The 24,667-nt window shown below is 41.6% G+C and overlaps 2 protein-coding genes across 8 annotated transcripts in view; one reads left to right on the forward strand and one right to left on the reverse strand.

Annotated features, from left to right (window-relative positions):
* Positions 1–7,467, reverse strand: part of PDS5B (PDS5 cohesin associated factor B) — a 103,857-nt gene extending 96,390 nt beyond the window's left edge. For both annotated transcript variants that reach the window (XM_071552899.1, XM_071552891.1), the window contains exon 1: positions 7,322–7,467. The gene's annotated coding sequence lies outside the window, so the exon portion shown is untranslated. The remainder of the gene's footprint in view (positions 1–7,321) is intronic.
* A 10,993-nt stretch (positions 7,468–18,460) lies between these two features.
* N4BP2L2 (NEDD4 binding protein 2 like 2) overlaps positions 18,461–24,667 on the forward strand; it is a 47,294-nt gene continuing 41,087 nt past the window's right edge. For 5 of the 6 annotated variants that reach the window (XR_011697533.1, XM_071552931.1, XM_071552941.1 and 2 more), the window contains exons 1-2: positions 18,461–18,546; positions 21,364–22,799. Coding sequence is in view for 5 of the 6 variants with exons in the window: in XM_071552931.1 (XP_071409032.1) it covers positions 21,364–22,799 (1,436 nt within the window). In the remaining variant the exon portion in view is untranslated. The other variant, XM_071552912.1, reaches the window with a different exon arrangement.

A 24,667-nucleotide genomic window follows, 5' to 3' on the forward strand; every position in this document is an offset into this window, starting at 1 on the left:
GTAGGAGAATGCAGCTCAGATGAACTCAAGTTATTTCTAGGGTCTGCAGTACAACATGCATTCATCATGTTACACTGCCCTTCTACCAAGAGCAAATGCTTTCAAGAATCCACTGAAAAGCTCTCATACCTCATTCCACTCAATGCTGGTTACAAGAGAAAAACTCACTGCCAATAGCATTCCATCAATTAGTCATAGGTACAAGAGGCTAAAGGTTGCAACCCAGTGACTCAGGAGCACATCCATACAGTGAATTTGTTTAGTAAATTTGCTTAAAAAGGAACAGTCAAAGTATGGAAATAGTTGCAAAATCAGTTTTTAAGAGTTAGAGAACAGAATTAAAGTTTCTTACACAACATTAAAGAGAATACACACAAAGAAGTTCATACACCTGATAGTTCACTATTTTTCCATCCCACAGTACTTCTTGCTCATTCAAAGCAAAGCTATTCAACTTTCTCTTTAAAATTTTGTGTGTGTCCCTTATGCTACTCTATTTAAGCCACACTCTGAAGAGACTTAATTTCTCATTGGGCTTTTATAAGGATTCATGGCTGTATTATGCTAGTGTGCCATTAACTTGTTTTTGCAACACTTTCAGAAATTTCTTCATAAAAATCAGTTTTCTTCTCATTCTATAGATGAGAAACCCAAGCCACAAACTGAAATTTAAGAACTATCCACCAATTTTGCCTGCAGAGTTAGAGAAATTTAGGACACAACTTTTCAAGTACACCACTTTATCCAGCACTGCATCTGAAATTAAAGCTTCTGTTGAGACAAGCAGAAGTAGAGGGGTCTAGAGCCTGTCTGCCAGGAAATCAATGCACTACTAATAAGCTCTTGTGGAAAGTGAGGTTTAAATAGACTTGTCTGGGATCACAAGAAACTGACAGAAAGAATGAATTCCAGTATCCCAAAGTGACATTCAATCATTCAAATCACTAGATAAGCTTTCCCTTCCCACAGTCCCCTGTCAATTCATTTTACATTTCCCAGCTTTTGAAAAATATGTCCGCCACCTTTGATATGCAACTCTAATTCCTAAACAAAGAGAGTTGGGGGAAAAAAATTGTAACGAAAGACTACCATAACACACACTTCCAAGGGCAGAAATGAATTTAAACTATTTCCTATTTTTAAAAAAGAAATTGCAATTTTAAGATTGTTTTAAGGCTTTTTTGTACTCAAACCAGATGATTAAGGCAGCAATAGCCCATTAAGAAATGAAAAGTTACTCTAAATACGCTCATAAATATATATATATATATATATATATATATATATACCCACACACACACACACACATGTATCATGGAATCATAGAATCGATTGGGTTGGAAAAGATCTCCGAGATCATCAAGTCCAACCCTTGGTCCAACTCACACACAACCTAATGCAGAGCTTACTACAGGCAACATTTGTCACTTGGGGAAACCTTTGAAAACGTTTGAGTTCTCAAAGTACAGATATAACAGCCATTAAAAAAGAGCACAAAATATTTCTTTCCAAAAACTATACATGCATGAAAATATCTGTTCTTAATTCCTTCAGTTATAGAAATGCTTCCAAGAACTAAAAACTGCATAATTTAAGTTGGGTAAATAGAAGAGGAAATGCATCTCCTACTCACTGTCTCTCTGAAAAGCTACCTCACAAATCTTCAGAAGACTTTACCATTCATTGGCTTATCTATTCTTTCTTTCATTTCCAGAAAACCAGAAAGGCAAAATGTTATGGCCTTATTCTGACTAGCTCATACAGAAAAAAAAATCAAATGTAAACTTTATTTTATATCATGAATTAAGTGAATTAAGACAATTTGTCTCCCCTTAGACCTTTGAAAAGCATTGGGTAGCACTTGGAGTGTCCACAGACATTGTCCCTAACCAAAACTTTCACAAACTGATGGCACATAAAACTACAGGTGTTTCATAGAACCATAGAATCAGTTGGGTTGGAAGAGACCTCTGAGATCATCAAGTCCAACCCTTGATCCAAACCCACTTTGATTACCAGATCATGGCACTCAGTGCCACGTCCAGTCTCACCTTAAAAACCTCCAGGGACGGTGAGTCCACCACCACTCTGGGCAGGCCATTCCAATGCCTGACCACTCTCTCTGTAAAGAACTTCCTAATATCCAACCTAAACCTCCACTGGCAGAGCTTAAGTCCGTGCCCTCTTGTCCTACTGTTGGTTGCCATATACTTTGTTTCTGTGTTCAGGAACTACATATGATGCTTCATACTGAACTGTTAAATAACAAAACTGACATTATCAGAGACAGTATCACTCCTAACAGCAAGCTGCCCAGCACCCCTGTATATTTTCTGCAAGAAAAGTCTTTCAAATTTTAAGTAGAGAGATGCACGGGGGGGAAAAAATGTAATTAAAAGTTTCCATGAAATATTTTCTGCTTATGTCTGATAACACCTCAATTCTCTTTTGTTAAGAACAGAAATCTAACATCTAGTGCCAAACAAAGATTTTGTAGAAATCTGTCTTCATTGAAACTGTACACCCAAGTAACAAAGCTACACTAACAGAAGTGAACAGTCAAACTTAAGGTGGCCCAAAGACTACATACAGAAGTTTTGACATAAATTTTTTCAGGACTTCCTCATGTATGTTTGTGCTTAGCATGGGTAAGTGTTACATGTTTTGCTTGTTTCTTTCTTTTAATAGTCATTTATTTGCTCTCTTCCTTTCTATGACTTTCAGAATTCAGATTTTTGTCATTGAATGGACCTACAATGTGGATGCACTGGGGATGTCTCAGAGAGAACCAATGGCTGCTCTGACAGAAGCCATGGACAACCAGGAGGTGTATTTACACAAAGGTGGAAAGCTTCACTCAACAGTTACTGCCCAAGTGATTACACTTGAGCTGAATCCAGTACTCTCTAAAAGAGCTCCAGACTCCTGTCCCCAGCACAGGAAGGACATGGACCTGTTGAAGTGAGTCCAGGGGAGAGTCACCAAGTTGATTAGAATGATGGAGCACCTCTCCTATGAGATAAGACTGGATTGTTCAGCCTGGGAAAGAGAAGGTGACCTAACTGCAGCCTTCCAGTATCTGAAGGAAGCCTACAAGAAAGATGGATAAAGATTTTTCACAAGAGCACACTGTGATAGGCCAAAAGGGAATGGCTTCAAACAGAAAGACAGTAGGTTTAGATTAGATATTAGAAAAAAGTTCAGTGGTGGGGCACTGAAACGGCTGCCCAGAGAGCCTGCACTATCTATGGAAGTGTTTAAGGCCAGGCTGGATGGAGGTCTGAGCAACCCCATCTACTGAAAGCTGCCCATGCCCACAGCAGGGAGAGGGAGGTTGGAACTTGATGATCTTTAAGGTCCCTCCCAACCCAAACCATTCTATGATTCTGTGAAAATGTATCTTAGGTGACTATAGAGTGGAAGCAATTAAGACAATAACATTTCTGACTGCTAACTTCATGTCTTTTTTTGGTCCATTAAAAAGCATGCAAGTGACACATCTCATTTCAGCAGCAGAAATATCCACCAGGATTTCCAAGAAAAGTCAGAGAAAAAGCACACACAGTTAGTATTGTCTGGAATCAACCTTTAAAGAACAGGGTCTAAATTTGAACACCCCAGATAGGGTCCTGATCCCTGGTTACAGAACTGCCATACAAATGATGACAGACGCAAGATGATTAGTACAAACATGCCCATCTGTTGCAAATGAGGTATGGCACTTTCTCATTATTACTGTTTCTTGAAGTACATTAATATCAAAGTTGTGAGGTGAAAGAAACAGAGCTGAAGATCAGACAGCATAAAACAAGCAGAATGATGCGGAATGTTTTTCCAGTGCTTAGGAAAGAGTAAATTCCACAGATGGGGACAAAGTAATAGAGGTCTTAATCTTCAGAACGTACTTCAAGGAATCCCTCACACTTTAGAAAAGGTTGAAAAGCAGTATATGACGAGACAGACAGTAATAACCTTTAAAAAGAGTGGAGGTGTTAACACTTTGATTCTTAGAAATTAAGCTAAAGTACTGGTTGTATGACATGGAATTCCTTCAAATTTTAAGTGTTACAGGAAATATTCACATTTATAGCATTTTTATTGTGGAATCAAATGTTCCAAAGAGGTTTGGAAATAAACCACTAACTTGGTAAAATAACAAAGTTAATTCTCATTGACACACTGCACTTTTGATATATTTTACTTAAGTGTCAGAACTAAGCAAACAAAAGACCCTCAACTTTTCTATGAGCTGAAGAGGTTACCCATGGAAAAGCAATAGGTGTGCCATTTATACACATGCACAGTCCTGACTTTCAGATGTCCAACCTCTGAGGGCAAGGAAAGATTACATTTTTAAAGCACATAATTTGCAAGCCTTTAAAAGGCTTGATTCCTTCCAGGATCTGTCAATGCTGCTCAAACAGTCCAGAGAGTCAACAAATCTGGGAAATTAACAGGACACTTCACCCCACCAAGGATCGTCACACTAACACATCCTTTTAAAAGTTTCCAGTTTTCCCTTACCACCTAGTTTCAAAAGCAACTGAAAGCCTCCCATATTCTCTCAGTCTATCCAAAGATAATTTCAGGTTGGTTTATTGACATTTTGTGCAAAGAGTAAAACCACTATTACTTTAAAAATCTGCTAAAAGGAAAAGAGTACTGACAAGTAATAAGGTAATGCACTATATATCAGAACTACTTTTTGCTTCTATAGAGGAACCTGTCTGAAGGCAGCAGGAAAGATTATGTCAAGAAAGAGGAAGGTATGTATTTGGCATAAGTAATATTAAAATAAAGGGATATTGGAATGAAACTGGTAGGGAAAAATAATGAGTTGCACTATCACATTTTCCTTCACCTCCTATTTTGTATGCTTTTATTGTTCAGCTTCACATTTTCTTATTCACTGCTGCCACAAAAATTCTCCTTCTGCAACAAGTAGCCTTTATCATCTCTTTCAAACTCAGGTTTAAAGAAAAAAACCACTTACTTCAAACACCTTTAAATGAAAATCCTGTACTAAACTAAACGGCTCCTAAACATACCCATGTACCCTCTTCTTCTGTATGAATATAAACTAGGTGACAGGAGAAAGAATGGCCACAGAGGAAGAAGGCAGGACCTGCAAGCCTGGTATAGAGCAACATATTCCAGAAGAAAATGAACCTTCATATACTGAAGGCAACAGAGCCTTCTGTTGTACAGACAGTAAGAGATAAAGCCTGAGGTCATACCCATATTTCATTACTGTGCTTTTCCAAATGCTAGCAGTGACTGTTGGGTTTTATATGGTTAATTACAGCTTAATAATGACTTAGCTGACTTGCCCAATTTCAGTCCATAAGTCAGCTTGCTAGATACAGTCTAAATTCACTATTTACATGGCACAAGAGAAAAAAAAAGTTGCATACAAGTGCTGTACACATATGATTTTCCATTTTATTTAGTTGTTTCATCAAAAATTGAACTACAGTTCATCCAGTCTGTATACTAACTAGTAAAGAGAATGCAAGAGATACATAGGCAAGCACTAAGTATAGGAACTAGATTAAAAAAAAGCCAAAATCAAAACTAAACACCACACACATAGCCATGCCATAGCCTCGCACTTAACAGTAATGAAGTACAACCTTGCTTTGGGCACAGACACACGATGTCACTGAAGTGCTAAAGTATTAAACTACATTGTCCAGCAGTGCACACTTTCAAACGCTGTGATGACCATGATACACACACCTCTGTTAAACTACCTTACCTGATGGCCTGTTACTCTGTCTTCTTTTAAAACGGTCTGAGCATGGCATACAGGTGCTTCACATCTTTTTGAAGTGTTACTTTACACAATATAATATTTAGCATATCTATATTACATTGAAGGTATACCAGGCAAAATTTCTATCACCTGAAAACCAAACAATTCCACTAGTTTGGAAGATGAAAACCTGAAGGAATGCATGTCATCTTATCCCATTCACAAAACGTGACTTGACACCCGTTTTCAACTATAAAGGCACTCAAATTTTTAGTGCTCCTTCTATTCCATCTCCAGCAAAGAGAAATCAATTACAGCCAAAGCACCTACCCGGCAAGCACAAAACAAAGACCAACACGAGAACGGTTCAGCAGTTGTGTTAAATGGGGAAACACAACGACTAACTAAATAATCACAGCACTCAGAAAGCAACCGCGCAGCAAGAAAGCATAAAAGTCAGAATAAGGCTGGCAAGACAAAATCTAGCCCTACAGAAGCTGGTCTGCTGCAGCTTAATTTTCCAGGACTGTTCACCGTCATTAATTGTTGATTTGTTTTTGAAGAACAGATAGTGATTTATTTGCCGGGGGATGAAGTGACGGACCTAGATTCCTGAACGGAGGCTCTCAACGTAAACAATACATAACCTATAAATTAACCATTCTCCATCTGGCAATTCAGATGCAAAATTCATAGTTTTCCATCTACTAGGCGGCGGCAACAGTCCCCCGTCTCCCCCCCGTCCTCCCTTCCCGAGCGCTTTCTAACAGAGCCTGATGCAAAGTGGGAGGGAAAAAGAAAGAGGAGAGAGAAGGGGGGGGGGGGGGGGGGGGGGAGCCAAAGCCAGCACGAAAGAGCCTACACGATTAGGGACCCACCAGCCCGCGGTCCCCGGCAGCGCTTCCCGCTGCGGAGTGCTGCGAAGTGCGGGGCGGAGAGCCCGATCCGGGCGGGGAGGGACGGGGCAGTCCCCGCGCCCAGCCCGGGCAGGAGCCGCGCGGGGCGGCGGGAGCGCCGGGGCTGCCCCGCCGAGCGGAGACCGGGCGGGCTGCCCGGGACAGGGAGGCAGGGAGGGGACGCCGGGGCAGGCAGGGAGGGAAGGGACAGCGGAGCAGGGAGGGAAGGGACACGCGGGAGCCGCGATCACTCGCTCCCCGCCACGGGCGAACAGCCTCCCCGCCCCCCGCCGCCGCCAGCAGCCCCTGGCGCTGGGCGCGACCCGCCCGCGGGCCCCGAGGCAGGGAGTAAGCCCCGGGGCAGGGGGTGAGCCCGGGACCCCGCGCAGCCCCGCCAAGGTCACCCCCTTGCCCGGGGGCCGGAGGGGGGCGGCAGGTTTAATTCTGACGCCGGGCACGGGGACGGGGGGAGGGGAGCAGCTCCGCGGAGGGGCGAGGGGGATGGGAAAGGGGAGCTCAGCCGCGGGCCAAGGGGAGCGCTGCCCTTCCGCTCCCCCCGGCGCGCCGGCCGCGGAGCTCGGTGCGAGCGGGCGCCTCCCCGCCCCCGGGAAGGGAAAATGGAGCGGGGACGGCGCGGGGGTACCCGCGGCCGCGGTGCCGCACTCCTTACCCTGCCGCCGCCGCCGCAGCCGCTCCTCGCTGGTCGCAGGCGGGTCCGCTCGGCTCCGCGCCGCCGCTCGGGGCTCGCAGAGGCGCTGCCGCCGCAGCCAATCGCCGGCAGCCCCCTCCCCTTCCGCGGCCGCCCCGGTCCCCCCGCCGGCTTCAAAATGGCGCCAACGCCGCTCCGCCCGCTCCGAGCCAGCAGCGAGCGCGCCAGGCGCGGGCCGGCAGCGCCCCCTGCCGGCGGCGCGCGCGCCGCTCCCGCGGGAACTGGCGCTGTTTCGCGGCAGGACGCGCCGAGCGCTGGGACAGCCCCTCGGAGTCCCCGTCCCCTCGGAGCCCCCATCCCCTCGGAGCCCCCCGCGGAATGTCCCAGCGCCGCGCCGCGTCCTGCCCCGAAACAGCGCGAACTGTCGCGGGCTGCAGCCAAACAATAAGGAATGAGGGTGCTCGGCTGCGGGGAAAGAGAAGAAAAAGTCCCTCGTGGAGTTCTTCGGTTTTGCTTCGGGGGATGGGGGGGGGGGGGGGGGGGGTGGGCAAGAGTTTGAGGGGTGCCCTCGCAGGAAAACACAAACAGAAGAGCGGTGTGATTTCCTCTCGCCGCTGCTATAAAATGCTGTATTTAACATAAAACCATAGGATGTTCTGAGTCGGAAGGGACCCATCAGGGCCATCGAGTCCGACTCCCGGTCCTGTGCAGGACACCCCAGGAGTGACACCGCGTGCCATTGTCCAAGCGCTTCTTGGACTCCGTCAGGCTTAGTGCTGTGACCACTGCCCCGGGGAGCCTCTTCCTGGGGTGCCCATTCGCCCTCTGGGGGAAAAACCTTTTCCTGACACATCAGGAAAGCATGGAAGTGTTCAGAGGATGGTGGTTCAAAAGCTGCAGATCACACTCAAAGATCTGCTGAAAAATACACACCCGTGGCTTTGTCTACTGTGAGAAACACGCTTCACTACAGTGTCAGTTAAGACATTGTAACTAGTTTTTTAAATATTTTACAAAGTCCCCTCAAGCTTACTGAACTTGCTAATACATTGTAACCAGTGTGCATTGTCTTCATTCAAGTTTAAACTGCATCAAATACCCGCATTGCTAACATAGCTACTTCAGTCCTACCAGAACAATTACCAAAAAAATCACTTTTCAGGCCCCAACACTCCCTTTGTTTACATTTTTTGCACTAAATTATCTTTGTTCCACTCTTCCTGAAGCAAAAGTACTACTGCACAGACAGAAAATAGAGACTTTGTCTGATGACAAATAATATTACTTATTATTGGGAAGGATCTTGGACTTGAAGTCAAGGATATAACTTTTTGATGCAGGTTGGACAATTTACCCTCAATTCCCCCATTCCCATCTACGTGGGCTCACCGAGGTATTAAAAACCTAGACTGGCGAACACATCCCTTTTCCTATGGAGCACTTGCACGTGTGTGCAGGGATACTTGCAAACCCGTGGAAAAGTCAAGCATTCACACAGTTACTGAAATTGCAGAAGCAATGGTTTGGCTGTGAAAGGAACCAGTGCACTGAGACATACTCCACACCCAGACAATTTTGCTTCATTTTTCAGACGGAGCGGGTCGGAGCAGCCACACTTCCAGCACCTGTCGGGATGCCTGGATCGGCGGACATCCCGCAGAGCAGGACACGGTGCCGAGTGACGGGGCCTCCCCCAGGCACGCTCTGCCCCTCGTTTCCCTCTTACACGGACACTCTTCACAGTTTCGGAAAGCGGCATTTTAGAGGTGATCTTCCCTCCTTTTCCCTCCCCGTCTGGGTTTCGCAGTAGCGTGCGCGGTCCTCCGGAGGGAGCCCGTCCGCCGCCGCTTCTCCCTCATCCTCCCGAACCGATTTGGACAGCGTTAGGAACCAATGCTCACCCTGCGGGAGGGAGGAACAAGCATCCGCTCCCTGTTCGATGCAGCCCCACCAGCAGAGAGCTGGCTGCGTCCCCAGGGCAGGCTGAGCCTCCCTCACGAGAAACGCAGTGTCTCACATGGCACTGGATGGAGCCTGTAAACAGCCTCGCTTTTACCAGATCTGCCACCTCCTGAAAGTGCAGGCAAGTGTGTGCTACTTACAGAAACTGTATACTTGAGAAAGATTAAAAATATTTGCACAACATGAATATTTTGCTTGCAATATGACATATAGAGGAAGTCACTTAAGGTTGGAGAAGACCCTTAAGGTTCGTCAGCCCAACCATTAACCCAGCACTGCCATGTCCACCGTGAAGCCATGTCCCTAAGTGCCACATCTATATGTCTTTTAAATACCTCCAGTGATGATGACTCCACCACTTCTCTGAGCAGCCTGTTCCGATGCCTGGCCACCCTCTTGGTGATGAAAATTTTCCTAATATCCAATCTAAACCTCCCCTGCCTCAACTTGAGGCCATTTCCTCTTGTCCTGTCATTTGTTACTTGAGAGAAGAGGATGCCCCCCATCTGGCTGCACTCTCCTTTCAGGCTGCTGTAGAGAGCGACAAAGTCCCTCTTGAGCCTCTTTTCTCCAGGCCAAACATCCCCTGCTCCCTCAGCCACTCCTTGTAAGACTTGTGCGCCAGACTCTGTGTATTGAAAATACTTTTCACATCTGTGTTCAAGTGGCAATGATGAACATAGTCAAAGAACATCCTACACAGCAGTATTCTTCTCACAGCTTTCTGTCTGTGAAAACATTATGGGAAAATAGAAGAATGCAGTGCCAAGGGCCTTTTAGTCTTCACTTTATCACATTGACAATCTCTCCCCTTGGATCATTTTAGTTATCTTTCTCAATTCATTCTTTAAACTTGTTGTGTCATTGCAGACCACAACTGCATGCTGTACTCAAGGTAGGAGCACACTGGGATTTCCCTCAGAGAAGCAAAGGCCTTCTGTCTTGCTCTCACTACTATTCCTCATGACTTACAGCTCTGTTGTTTACTGGGGTTTTATTTGGTTGCTGCTGTATTTTTAGTCAAAGATTTCAGAGGGCTGATAACACTGACTTCAAGATTTCATGAATTTAGACTTCCATGTAATTCTATGCTTTACCTTACGCTAATCTACTTCACAAAGCCTATCCTTTTACTCATTCACTTTTGTGAGGCCTTCCAGAGCTCTTTCCACTGGCAGAGCATTTGATTTCCTGAAAGAGTTTAACATGAAGCAAGTATCATTTCAAGTGCACCCTCTTTTCTGGGTCATGGATGAAGATCAAAGATTGTTGCATAAAACAACATCAGTAAAGCCAAACATTTCTGAGAGTTGCTAGAAAGTAACAATTAAACTATATTCTCTGCTTCCATCCTTCAACGAGATTTTCAATTCAGTATAGGACATTTACTCCAGTTCCATGGTAACTTTGACAGCTTTTAGTGAGAAATCTGCATCAATGCTCTTTGAAAATTCAAGTAGGATCTCTGTTTTGTCCTTGTCCACAACTTCCTGACTCACAAACCTGCTGGAAGTCTCTGATTGTATCACTACATCCCTTCACAGAAACTATGCTGGTGATTTCCCAAGACATTATGTTTATCCATTGGCCCTGTGATCATACTCTTTTATGGTATTGGCCTTTCATTGTAAGTAGGAGTAGGAACAACTGTCAAGGTAATACTACCACAAGAAGAGTTACCAAACTATTGTACTCTGTCTCCTTCCTCATTACAGTAGCCCTGAGGCATTTGCATATATGTTTTGCCTTCAAAGTCCCACATTTTTTTTCACTCATGGACTTGAACTAAAAAGGTATGTGAAGACATATCAACTTGATACCTCAAAACAGAATAGACAAACATCCTAACTTTAAGAGTTATACCTTTATAAAAACAAGAGCTCCAAGATACACCTCACAGGAATGAAAAGGCAGGGAACTCAGGAAGGAAGCTGTCAGGTGAGAAGGGATATATAGACTTTTATACCACCCCAGCATTCCACTGTGCGATGAAAAAAAGGTTGGAAGGAACCTGGCTCCTAGAATGACTCATTGTTGTAGACCTCAGCAATCACTACAGATTCACTATAGTAAAATAATAAAATTGCGTAACAAAATCTTAAGAGTCCTGAGGGACTTCCAAGGGAAGGAATAGATTGGAAGGGGCAAAATAATTTTTTTTTTGCTTGGTGGGGTTTTTTCCCTCATGAGATCAAAATATTTTAGCTTAACAATATTACAAAACTCTGTCCTGGATAGCACAATCAGTCAGTTTATAGGAGGGTGAACTAATACGTGGAAGAAGGGAGGGACTACACAGCAGAGACCAAAAACACCTGCTTTTGATAGAAATAAGTTGGGAAATTTTTACTATCTTCCCTACCTATACACATTGTATAACTTAAGAGTATGCTTTTGAGTAAATCCCTCCATACAGTCATCACTAGGTTCAAAAGGAGGGATAGAACAAATAACAAAGAATTTGAATGGAAATCTGTTGGTTTTATATTAATGTAAAGCACAAGTTCAATTTCTAACATTACATGAGTTACCCTAAGTCACTTAAAATAATATTAAGATAGCTTTTGTTTCCTTCTATAAGTGATTTGGACAAAATCAAGACAGAACAGAAGAGCAAAAATTGAAATATTTGGGAAATAGAAGGTGCATTTTACCCCTTTTTTTCAGCACACTTATCTAAATTCCTTCTTAATTTAGCAGGCTTCTGAAAATGATACTTCGGTTTCCAGCATACGTATAATGACCTTTCCCTTCTGTTTGTTTCTCTTAAAATTGTGACCCTTCAACAATTGCATCAAAATATTTTACTAGAAAAACAATTCAGATTAAAAATATGTCAATTATATACTGAGCCCTTAACACTGAAAGGACTTGTTTGTCATGTAAGAGGGACAACTTCAGCTTGCAGGTGTGGTGATTTGTCTCAGAGGAAGAAATATCGGTTCATTTATTAGTGTTGCTCTTCAACTAAAGAGCTGATACTTTTGTGAATATGACTTAACTTTGCAACTAATTTTAGTGTCTCCTATGTCTCTTTAGTAATTTGCAAGGAAGCCACATGGAAACAGTGACTTATGATCACTGGAATTTTTAGACTCTTACTGTCTCTGTGTGTGCTGTTTCCAACATTGTCTCCTTGTAAACAAAAATCAAGCAGCTGAATAAGACAGCGGTGCTCAGAAGCTACTAGCTTTAATATACATGCAATATAAATTCTGAAGTTTAAAAGTACCACTTCCATCTTAGTGCTAACAAGCTAACAGAAATACCTATCTGCACCTGTATTGTGGCTGTTTTCTAAGAAGACAAGAGTCATTAAGTACTATATGGTATTTCACAAAAACAGGCAAACAAACCAACCAATCCAAAACAAAATAACAAACTAGAGAGGATATGAGGATGTGATGTTACTCTTCAGAGTGAGTACTGCAGAGAGTTTTTCTTCCACCTACACATCAGCTCTCTCCATTAAATAGTTAATAGTTACAGTGGAACACTAGCAAGATTAAATGGGTTACTAAAGTAAGTCTTTTTATCAAAACAAGAAATATTACCCTTTCCCAAAACATGTCATCTAGAGTCAACTGTAGATGTATTTTTAATTCTGACCCCTTCCTAAAGAGGTCAGTGCCTTTTTGGAGACATGCATGGGAAGAAAGCAATAAAATGTTCCATGCTACAGAAGCCACAGGAGCAAACACATAATTTAGATTGTTAATGTTCTAAACCAGAATCTTTCTTAACTGCAGATAGTGCTTTATTTTGCTACCAACCAGTACAGTCTTTACACTTTAGCTAAGCAAATCTAACCATCTTGCTACCTGATAGGAGTAAGTCAGAGGGAATTAATGCACAAACCTTTATAGCTTTGAATATAAGGCTGTTGTTGGGATTTTGTAGGGCGTTTTTTGTTGTTGGTTTTTGGTTTGTGTTTTTTTCTTCATTCTGGTATGACTTAACAGTTGTTTTGTTGCTAAATGTCATCAAATATTCTTGCCGACCATTGTCCTTTTTGCACAACATATTCCTACAACTCAACACTAATATAAGTTGTGGAAGCCAGCATCTAAAAAGTCACAGTAGTCAGGGAAAAAAAAATCTGTTCTTCCCTGCTTGCCTTGCAGACAGGTACAACAGTAGTAGGTAAGTATTTTGGGAGTCTTCACCAGCAGTCTTTCTTTCCCTGGTGATGAGCTCAGTTTGCCAGTGAATTAAATTAGTTTCTCCTCTGAGTTACCTTTAATTGATTTAAATGCTCTCCTTCCCTAATTGAGATGTAGGATAGAAGGTGACAGAGAGAGTACATAATACAAATATTTTAAAGTAATGCTGTTAGTATGAAGAAATGGCAGGAAAAAAAAAGAAATTAATCTACTATAAATTATATCTTAAAAGTGAGCATTGCAGTTGTTCAGCTTTAAGGTGATTTCAGGTAATAACTGAGTAGTTAAAATGAACAAGCATTCTACAAAACAGTAGAGGTGTCAACACTACCAAAACTGAGCATGCTACACTAAACTTTTGTAATATTTCATCTTCTTTCCTCTCACTCAAATATTAGCATATTAATATATTTAACATATTCTGCCATGCAAAATGCTGTATATTTTTCAGTTGCTCTGTCTGGTGCTTTCTTTTTTCTACTCACACTTTTTGCTTTTACTGTTCCACTGGGTGCCCTCTATTTAAAGCTACTTATTTTAATGTCCCATTGAATTTCAGTCTCCTGAAGGCATTACACTCAGTCTCCTCCATTTTTATGTAAATTTGAGATGTTATTTAGAGAGTCTTGCAGACTAAGCACTGACTGGACCTTCACCTTGAGTGTCAGCTTCCTAGAAACTCCCCATGCTCTACTTTGAAAGACATGAATTGTTCAGAATTGTGTTTTCTTGGTTGGCTTTCACAACCCATAAGCTCAGCTTTGTTCTGGGCCAGCAGTTGTCATCTTTTCTAAAGTACTCTGTCTTAAAAATTAAATCTGACCATTCTTTTTGTTCTGTTTTGCTATAGTACTTGTGATCTAACTCACAGAACAGGTGCTTTACTGTCAAGGGAAAAAAATTTATGTGTCATGCAGATTTCAGCTAAAAGCCACCAAATGAAGGGTTTCAAGAACCTCCAAAATCAACTAATCATATGTTACTTTTATTTTTTCTGCACTATTTTTGTCTCCATAAGGATTCATCCAGTACTGGAAGAGAATCAAATAACAATATTTAAATGGAAAATTAGTTATATCATAGTCAAAAGAAATACTAATCTATCCATGGCTTAAACATCACTTATTAAAATCTGTTGCATATATCAAGAAATGCTCCTATCTCACAGAACCAGCAGGATACCAGGATTCTTTTTTTTTTTTGTAAGAATATATACCTTTATCAAAACAGTAATTCCTAAGTTAATTTTCAAGTTGAAACTTGAAAATAAAAAAGTCCACGTTATCTGAGGAAATTAATGAATAAAAAAATGTTGCTGGGTTTCTACCTCTGAAACTTTGATGTGACCAGTATTCCTCTTTGCCATATAAAAGTTTCAGAAAAACAATTTGGCAAGCAAGATTCCTAGTTCAGTGAGTAAACCAGTACTCTGCAAGTTCACCAAAATTCCTCTCTAGATATAGCTTGATTTAAATTCAAAGAATTATGCAAGTCTTTCTTAAATCATCATGAAGCCTCACTTTTTCAAATATGATTTAGTAAACTAGAGTGACAAGACAAATTACCACCAAAGGTCATTACCCTTTAGACAGAGGAATGATTAAATCTAAGTCTGTAACTAGTCCTCTTGAACTCCAATACATGCTTTATTAAAGTGTTATTAGAAGACAAATAAGGTTATGAGTAGAAGAAAGAGTCCTCTGTTATGTCAAGTCTGATAACAAGATCCAGGCACAAGATCTAAATGACTGAGCCATCATTCCGCATTAACCTTAAATATAAAAGCCAATCTCAATTAGTTCCCGCTGGATATTTATCTTTATTTTTTCCCTTGTTATTACAGATGGAGTCTCATCACTCTCTTATGCATTTACCTAGTCTTTTCTATTAAAAGGCAGAACACAGGCATTTGCTGTTTTGCTATCAAGTATTTACTCTTTGGGTTAATGTTTTTCATGATAGCTACCTTCTTTATGCTGAGTTATTTTGGAAAATTTTACCTAAAATATTTCTATATGGATATCTAAGGAAAACCTTTCCATACGCAAAAGAATAGTATGATGCTTTCATTAAAAATATGCAGTACTTCTGAGAAATCTGAAGACTATTGCTCTTCCTGCAGCCCTTACATTGCACCTCTCTCTCTGAAGAGAATGTATGTATTCTTGGTAGTTTTCCCTGAGCAAATGGGTGCCCTGTGCTGCTGTGTTCCAGACTTGCAGGAAAAGATAAAGGCAGCACATCAGTCTCTCACCAGCAAGAAGAAAGTGATAAAAACCAGAAGGAAGAAAACACCCTAAATCAAATGGAAAAGGAGGGAAGGGGGAAAAGAACTGCACTAGTAGTAGGAAGTGATACAGGACTATGGAATGTAAAGAAATAATGGAAACCAGACAAGAAGCAAGATCATGTTGGAAAGGAACTGCAGAGGCAAGAAGGGACTGGCAGTCACAGTGGGTAGAAATAAATGCCTTGTGAGTGCAACAATAACTGCAAGGAGGCACTGGGTAGAGCAGCATGGCGGGACAGGTCATGTTAGTAAACCACAAAACAATCAGGACAATCCTCCAAAATAGATAGTTGCAATCTTCCCTTTTTTATTTAAGAAATCAAATACAAAAACTGCTGTGAGAAAAGGCTCCGTTTGCAAGTTCAAACACTCAAGTAATGTAATGTCAAAACATTTTTATTTCATAGAACATTATTCACTTATCTTAAGCATACAATTTATGATGCAATCTGTAAGGTTCAAATCAACCTAAACTTTTAAAGACACTTTGAAAACTAATCAAAATCTGACTATATAAGGTGGAAATTTTTCCTTTCACTCTTCTCTTAGATTAGTTATAGCCAACATTTCATGAATTAATACGAAGGTGATGGCATAAATGTCAAGGAACATGGGAAGAGATAATTTTGCATAGTTTGTTACCCATGCAACAACACTAGTGCACTCTTATATTTTAGTTCTGTGTGAAGCTTGTACCAAAATCATAGATGCATGTTACAGGAAGCATGATTTGGGTGACATATAGTAGTAGTACATGGTAGAGTTCTGAGTAAATTTATAAACATATGAAAAAAAATGAAGTTATAAAATTCATACTCCTTGGCAAACAAAGAAAACTCATGATCTGTTACGGCTTCTTTGTAACCATTTTCACTGTTAGGATGTTTGGCCCCTTGGACAGTACTTTTACAAATCTTATCTGCTTCTGCTGATGTTTCCAATGGAGCTTCTTTTACCATCAAGTGCAGACAGAGGATTCTGGGGGAACTATTTGTAGCTTTGTCTTAAGTAAGTACCACATCTTCCCATATGGGATCTGTTGCAGCAGCAATAATATGAGCAGGGAAAGTATATATTTTATTATACTAAATGAGGTTGAAAAAATGATATTATTGTACTGCCAGTTGTAACATGTATCTTATTTAATTAGGTACACAAGTACCGGGAGAATTTCCCAAATGAAATACATCTGAGACAATTACTAGATACACAACATGAAGCACTTGAGGGCTCTGATCTCTAGATTCTACCTTCAAAAGGTCCATGTGCAGCACACTTATTCTCTCTAAATGGTTAACTTGGGTGCTTCATGATTTAGTTTGTGTAGGGAAGCAACAGTTTTTTCTTTAGGATTAAATAATTGAAAGTATTACTGTTAGACAAGAATTCTCCAAGAAGTCAAGAATCTTGGTTATGAAATGTTTTTAATATTCAAATTAGACACTAGCCTCATTATCTCTAGATAATGTCACGAAAAAGGTAGAAGGATAAAGCAGTGTAGTCCTTTGTATTTACAAAAATACTTGTGTTATAAACATTACACCAACCTGTTTATGTTCTCTTTTGCATATCCTGTGTTACTATATTTTTCTTGGTAGCAAAGGTCAGTTCCTTATGATATTTCCAACTTTCTTCCCTGAAAGAACTCCTTACAGCAGGAATTATCAGTTCCTTTACTTCAAAATGGCATTAGATTTTGTCTCTTTGTGGATTCCACATTATGGTACAAAATGCAGGTCCCAAAGCCACAGCAATGCCATATCTAAACAACTGCCCCCATCTTTCATGAAAATACATTATTTTTCCAGTCTGGATTGGAGTGACGGGATTATGCCACCCTTATTTCTTACAAACTAGACAGGTTTCCCAGCTCTGGCTGAAATGTCTGCATAACTAGTGCAGCACTGCTACATTCTAATCAAAACAGAAAAGTATCTGATGCAACACTTGTGGCATTCACACAATACACATCTCAGGAGCTTTTAACTCGGCAGAGCACTAACCTTCACAAAGCATGGCAAGTGGGGAGAACCAGGAGATTCACTTGAAAAGCTCACTTCTGATCTAAATTGAAATGCTACCTAAGATACATCCTTTCATACATGCCTTCCGAAAAACAAAGCCATCACCTGGCACAGGGAAGGATGGAGGTTGCAGGGGAAATGGGAAGGAGCACTTCGCATGGGTTTTAACAACGTTTCCTTTTTAGTTACAGCAAATAAAATAATTTCAGAGACTTTATAAATTATATACTTTAAAACATTCATCATTCATTCGGGCAATGCGAAAGAATAAGCGCTGCAGGTATTTAGAACCGGGACATCCCTTACAGGAGCTATTGTGTGCCCTAGTGAAATTCGGGCCACTGCTGTTACAAGGCTGCTTCGTAGGGACAATGCTTTCGTAGGAAAAACGCGGTTTGGAAAAAAAAATTAAAAAGAACGTAGTCACATAATGGAAAAACTATACTCTGTTTATGCAGCAGGGAACAGTTGGAAGTCCATGTTTAGTCCTACACACATCTAGGAAATTTGGGCAACTTTTACACTGGGGACAACCAATCCCAATCGGAACTTCACACTCTCTAAAATCGCTGTTGTTCTCTCACGAAGACCCCTTAGAGCAAAGCAGCCGTCCCGCTCCCCGGGAATACCCGGCGCAGCCCACGACCGGGACAGGACGCGCCAAATCTCGCGCATTTCCCGCCACGGCGCGAGCGACGCGCGGAGCAGGCCCCGCCCCTGCCGGCGCCTCTGGGGTGAAGGGGCGGTGGGAGGCGGCGCCATTTTGGGCCGAGGGGTGGCCGTACGCGCGGGAGACGCTGGTTGGAGGTTGGTCCCTCACCCGCGTGTGGCTGCGGCGGCCGCTGCTCCTCATTGCGATCGGGAAGCCGCTTTCTCTACTCTCCTGCTATTGTCAGCGACCTGTGGCGAAGAGGCGGCGCGGGGTCGGCGGTGTCGGCGAGCTGGGCCGGCGGCTGCTGTAGTAGTTGTGTGACACAGGCGCCGGGAGAAGGGAAGGGTGTGTGTGTTGTGAGGGGGCTTTACACTGCGGGCAGCGGGCGGCTGACACCTCCCGAGGGATGCGGCTGGCGGCTCCCGGCGGCCGCGTCCTCGGCTGGGACGCGCGGCTGGCAGCCCGGTGTGGGGCAGCCCCTCCGACCCCGCTCCAGCGCGTCCCGGCCGCGGGCAGGGCTGAGGCCTGCGGGCCCCGTCACCGCCGAACACAGAGAGGCACGCAGGCAGAGCCTGCCGGGCCCCCCGTCTGTCGGTTCTACCACATAGGCAGCCTTTTTCCATTTGGGAATGTGTTGTACAGGTACAGCTCGAGGGCTTAAGTTGGTTGGGCCTGCTGGACGTTTGGCAGGTCGGTTAAAGTAGTGATTGAGTTCGAGTCTCAGTGGGGACCATCCGCTGGCAGTTCAATGCCTCCCTGCCATCCCATCCCGTCACATCTCGGATGGTCAGCAGGGTCAGCCCCGCTTAGTACCGGGTGCTGTGACAGTCACGAGGACTTCACTGTCACTGTCCAAGCTCGCTCGGCCGTGGCAGATGGACCTGAGGAGTTAAACGGTGGGGCCAGTTCTGTGCACGCTGTGCCTGACCTAGAACATCCACTGCACAGGCTGGAAGGGCACACCCACGTGGGGAGAGCCCTGCTCAAATCTTCCTTCGTGAAGCCTGACCCTACATACATAAAGTGGTGATAAAGCGTGGCAGGCGGCAGCCTGGTGAGTCCCCTGTGCTGGCTCGAGGTCAGTGCTTACAACTAGTTCTCTGCAGACCTGGGCCTGGCCCACTCAAGGGGCAGGACTCAGAGAGGCTGCACTTGCTCAGTGCATACTTAATGTGTCCTCCCCAAGAATGCATGTGGATATGCTTTTGCATGCAGCTTCCCTGTCCCAAAGAATAGTCAAGGAAAGACTTGGAGATTAGCAAGAAAGGATATTTCTGTGTGAGAGAGTCACAGAGCAGTATCCTCTGCCACTGAAGGTATTGCCATGCAGCAAGTGTTCACTTGTTCTCAATTTTCATTCCACATCAGAAAATGGGCTCTGCTTAAACACCAGCCCAGAGGAACATGAGATCATAGAAGCTAATAAAACTGGTTTTTTTCCCAGTCCTGTTTTTGAGTGGAGGCAGAGTAACATTTTTTGATAGATGAGGGATAGTGTCAGTAATTCACATAATATCACACTTGCTTTCTAATTTACAGAAAGTAGGAACTTTGAAGATGGGGGTATGCATAAAATATATACATCTTGAGTGGAGGAGAGACTCTTGTAGCAACAGTGTTGCTGCCACCAGTTCTGAGAAAGAGGGTTACTTGCATGTCCGTGTTTCTTCCCTGTCTGTCAGTAGTGCTGTATTCCAGGTAGTAAAGTCAAGTGCAGACAGTAAAATCTTGATTTAGAGACTGAGAATGGCAGATTTCTTTCCCTGTGGATAATAGGTGAGAAAATTCCTAGAATAACAAGTTTTCTTGTCAGTTTTGCAAGCGAGTATGAGAGGATAAACATTACTGCCAAATTTTCTGGTAATGCTAACTACAGATCCCTTTCAGATAAAGAAAAAAATACTTTCTTATCCGTGATGAAGAACATGTGACATGTTCTAATATTTACTCCCAGAAAGTTGAACTGTTTGCAGACAGCAGTAGAATAAATTCTCTAATAGGAGAAATAAATTCTTCCTTGTTGGATACCCCATTTTTTGGGGGGGAGTGATTTGCTGAATAAACTGCTTGGCACTTGATTAATAATAAAATGATTATTGCTCTTTATTGCATACTGTGTAGGCTTCTGGAATACAAAGCAAAATTTAAGAAATTCGGACTAATAGTGAGACGGGTAATGGCATGACTGCATGTCACAGGGGTCATTGCCATCTTGCTTTGTAATTGCTCATCTCCGAATCTTTCTGGAACTTAGTGGCTTGTCCTTAGAATGCAATCTGTTAGGGACGGGGATCTTTTTTGGGTGTGTTTATCTTTAGAAAACGTGCAACCAAGTGGTGTTGGTGCCTAACAAAGGTCTTTAGTTGTTCCGAAAGAAGAAACAAAACAGCAGATTAGAGATTTGATATAAAGTCATATTTGACTAGTTCTAGGTTACAAATGCCATCCAGCAGCTATTTGATTGGTGTTAAATTAATTAGTTGAATTTGGTTCATGTCACAGAAAACAATTTTCATGATTGAAGTATTTGCATTTTTATTGGTCATATTAAAAGTGATGTCAGGCATCATTTTATGCATTGGAAATTGGCCTGTGTTTATCTTGTAAAAGAGATTTCTAACACTTGGCAGAGTAACATGGCTCAGTAAAGAACAGAGATTGTTGATATAATTTTTCAAATATTCACATTTTAAAATCATTGTTTGTAAATTATTTAAGGTATATCATAAAACATGGCTGCTGAACTGATACAGCACTGATGTAGTTCTTTACTAAAGATGAGCAATAAATTATGGGGTGGTTTTGTTTAAACTGTACTTGTGGTAGGTGATGTCTGCTTTTCTCCTGGCTGAGTACATTCTGTTGTGACTGGAGGGCCTGAGAGTCTGATGTCATAAGCCTGAATAACTTGTGCTTTTTTATACTTTACATTAACAATGTGTATGCTGATAATGTATTCATTTTTTTCTAAGATGCTTCATGCTGAAAATAGAGTACAGCTCTTGGAGTGTCAGGATGAAATAAAAAGTGAACTCTATTCTAAAAGAATGAAGTCAACAGAGAGGACTTACGAGAAACTCTCTGATGATGATACCTCAAGTATCCAGGAGGAAGTGGATGCTGAGAGAACATCAGGTGACTGGATGCCAACATATCCCTCAGCTAACCAAGGGCAACATGAAATGCAGAAGCAAGAGAAAATACTACCTGGTGTCTTGGAATCATTGAATGAAGTTCTCCCTGAAAATAATCCCGTGCTTAGCCAGCCAGTTGATTTAGAAACTGTGCAGAATGTAAATCCTCCATTTGCATCAATAAATGACTCTGAAGAAGAGAAAGACAGTTTTATTACAAATAATGCTGGGAAAGATAATATTAAAAAACATGGTACCTCGTTCTCAGTAAGTAGAAATGCATCAGATAAAGATTTTTTTACAAGCAAAGAATTTATAGGACCTATTTACAAGCCTGCCAAAAGTAATGAACGAGACCAATCTGTCAGCTGCAATGAATGTAGAAGCAGTGGGGGAGATGAGAATGAATTACATGAAAACAGAATGAAAAGAAAGGAGGCAAAGAAGATGCAGGCTGTTTCTGCCACTGTATCAGAAATAGATGATGAACTAGACCAGTTCTATAAAGAAATTCACCAGCTGGAAAATGAAAATTTAGATACTAATCTTCAGGAAAAAGAAACTGACATTTCTCAGGAACAACACTCTCCATATAACCCTAGTCAAAGCTCACAAGAGGATTGTCAACACGTACTGCTGGGCAACCCACAGCCATTTTATGAGAATGGACAGAGTTTTTTTGGGGAGCAGAACAGTCAGAAAACAAGCAACGAGCAGCAGTTTGTCATGGAAACACCTGGCTGGAAAACTGAAAATACCTTTAATGGCCAAGTAGATGCTAAATATTGGAACTGTTCAGTGCCTGAATTCAGACCTGCTTGGCAGACTAGAGGATCTTTCAGAGTACCTCAGGGACCTCTTCCTGCTAGATCCAACCATCAATCCCATTTTCAGACACTTAATTCCCCACCACAAATCCCAAATGTTCTCCCTTTTCAGCACAGGGAACTTTCTTACAAAAGTCATCATGGTTACTGTGGAAATATTGACATTAACAGTCAGGGTCCATTGCTTAATCAAAATACCAGCTATGCTGGTCATACGGACATTCATACTACTCAAGTCTTTAGAAATGGAAATAATGACCAGAAGGGACTCCAAAATAATGGTTTCTGTGAAACCAGAGAACAGTGTTGGAAGGATCCAAAAGCTGACAATACAGAAGGAATACACAGGTTTTCTTCCTTGGAGTTATCTGAAGAAAGATTTTGTTCACAGAAATTTCTTCTAATCTTAAGAGGCTTACCTGGTTCAGGGAAATCTACACTGTCACGGTAAGTAAAGACTTCAAGCTTGAAAAGTTTATTCAAATAAAATTTTTTAAAATTTAAAAATACCTGTAAGCACTTGGCTAACTTTTTAGTTTATAAATTAGGCATTAAAATGCAGTAATTTTAATATTTGTTGTCATTCGTACTTAATGAGTGCAAATGGCCGTAAAAAAGATTTACTTGGGGATTTTGTCTCCTTTAGAGTTCTGATGAACAGAAGCTGGTTTGTGTAAATTTAAAATGTTGTGTATAAATTAAATTGCATAATCTTTTATTCAGAAGTTTTCAGGTGTACTAGCATGTGATGGTCTGCATTTTTTAATGTTTAAATTATTTCATTTTAAAAAAATTTCCATCAAATCTTAACAGCATCAATTTGCTGAACTAGATGTACAATTTCATGCCCAAGCAAAAATTTTCATTAGAAGAATTCTGCTACTCTGACACTTGTTTTTAGTGGGTTGATGAAACTGGTCATAATCTCATTTTTTTTCATAATATGGTCTGTCAGCTGCTCTGTTTATTCGTGAAAAACACACAAGAAAAGTATTACTTTGTCTTAAAAATATACTCGAAGTCCGTCAGGGTTGAAAGCAGGTACCGCCTCCAACTTCCATTTTCACTTTGGGATTTTTTCGGCTAATTTAAAAAGGACAAAAAGGTCACATAGAGCAGAGACACTACTTGTATTAATTTCTTGAACAAAAAACCCAATTACTAAATGAGTACTTACTGATTGAGTAAGTACTGTATTACTGCAGGACAATACACCACAAATGGGGTGTCTTCTGTGGTTTTCTTCTGTTGTATGCCAGGAGTCTGACACAGATTCTGTGATCATGTTCCTGTATTTTGTATAAAGAAGTAATGTTATGTTTGTGGGATTTTTCCTGATATGTAGGAGACTGTGACCTCCATATCATAGCTAGAAGTCTGTAATAGGTGTTTTTCTTACCTGTTTGAGTAATTCTAACTATATATTTTATAGGTACTGATGGTTGTATTTTGCAAACCTGCATGTGCCCATGTGGTGTTATTGCAATAATTCCTTTGATATGTGAAAACAACACAGAAAGTTTAAAACATAATGCCATGGAAACTTTGCTGCCTCATTCAGTGCAGGGATTGGATAGTACTTAATGTAAAAATATCAGGGTTTTTTTTTTCCGTGTTTGGTGTGCTAATTTGTCTCTGAATCTTTCTCCAAATATATGACTCATTATCTGAAAAATTCTAAGTATCTTCAGGTTTTTATGAACACGTATTTGTGCTTTTCATCTCTCACTAGTGAGATCAATTACTAATCTTATTTAGCAGATGGGATAGTGGGCATTATTAAATTAAGGTCAAGAATAGTTACCAAATGTGGGTGCAGAATTTGAACTGTGTGGAACTTGATTTTCAGTGTATTCAGTTACATGCAGTTTCCTATGTTCAGTGCTTGGGTGCAATTGTTAATTCCCATAAAATCATGTTTCAGGGTCTTAGATACTGTGGGAAAAAAATTCCAGAAGTAATGGCTGCCTATTGGGAAAATACTTGTATTATTAGTTAAGTCTTATTCTTAATAAAGTTGAACATGTTTTTCTATGTAATGTCATAGAATTCTGCAGTGTAGACTAGGACAGCAATGATGTCATCTGATCATCTGATGTCATATTAGTACCCACAGGTATCTTTGCAGGTGTGGCATCTTTAGCACCTGCAGACAAACCCCTCCCACTTGTGTGAGCAAAATGACTGTTAAGGAGAAGCCGAAAACTGGCATCATCTGTGTGTATCAGCACTGAGGGGAATGAGGTGCATCTTGCAAGTGGGTTTCCCAAGTATGAAATGAGAGCAAAGCCAATAGTGAGACCTCTAGGAATCTT

The sequence above is a fragment of the Pithys albifrons genome, chromosome 1 (genome assembly GCF_047495875.1).
Source record: "Pithys albifrons albifrons isolate INPA30051 chromosome 1, PitAlb_v1, whole genome shotgun sequence".
NCBI classification, from domain to species: Eukaryota; Metazoa; Chordata; class Aves; order Passeriformes; family Thamnophilidae; genus Pithys; species Pithys albifrons.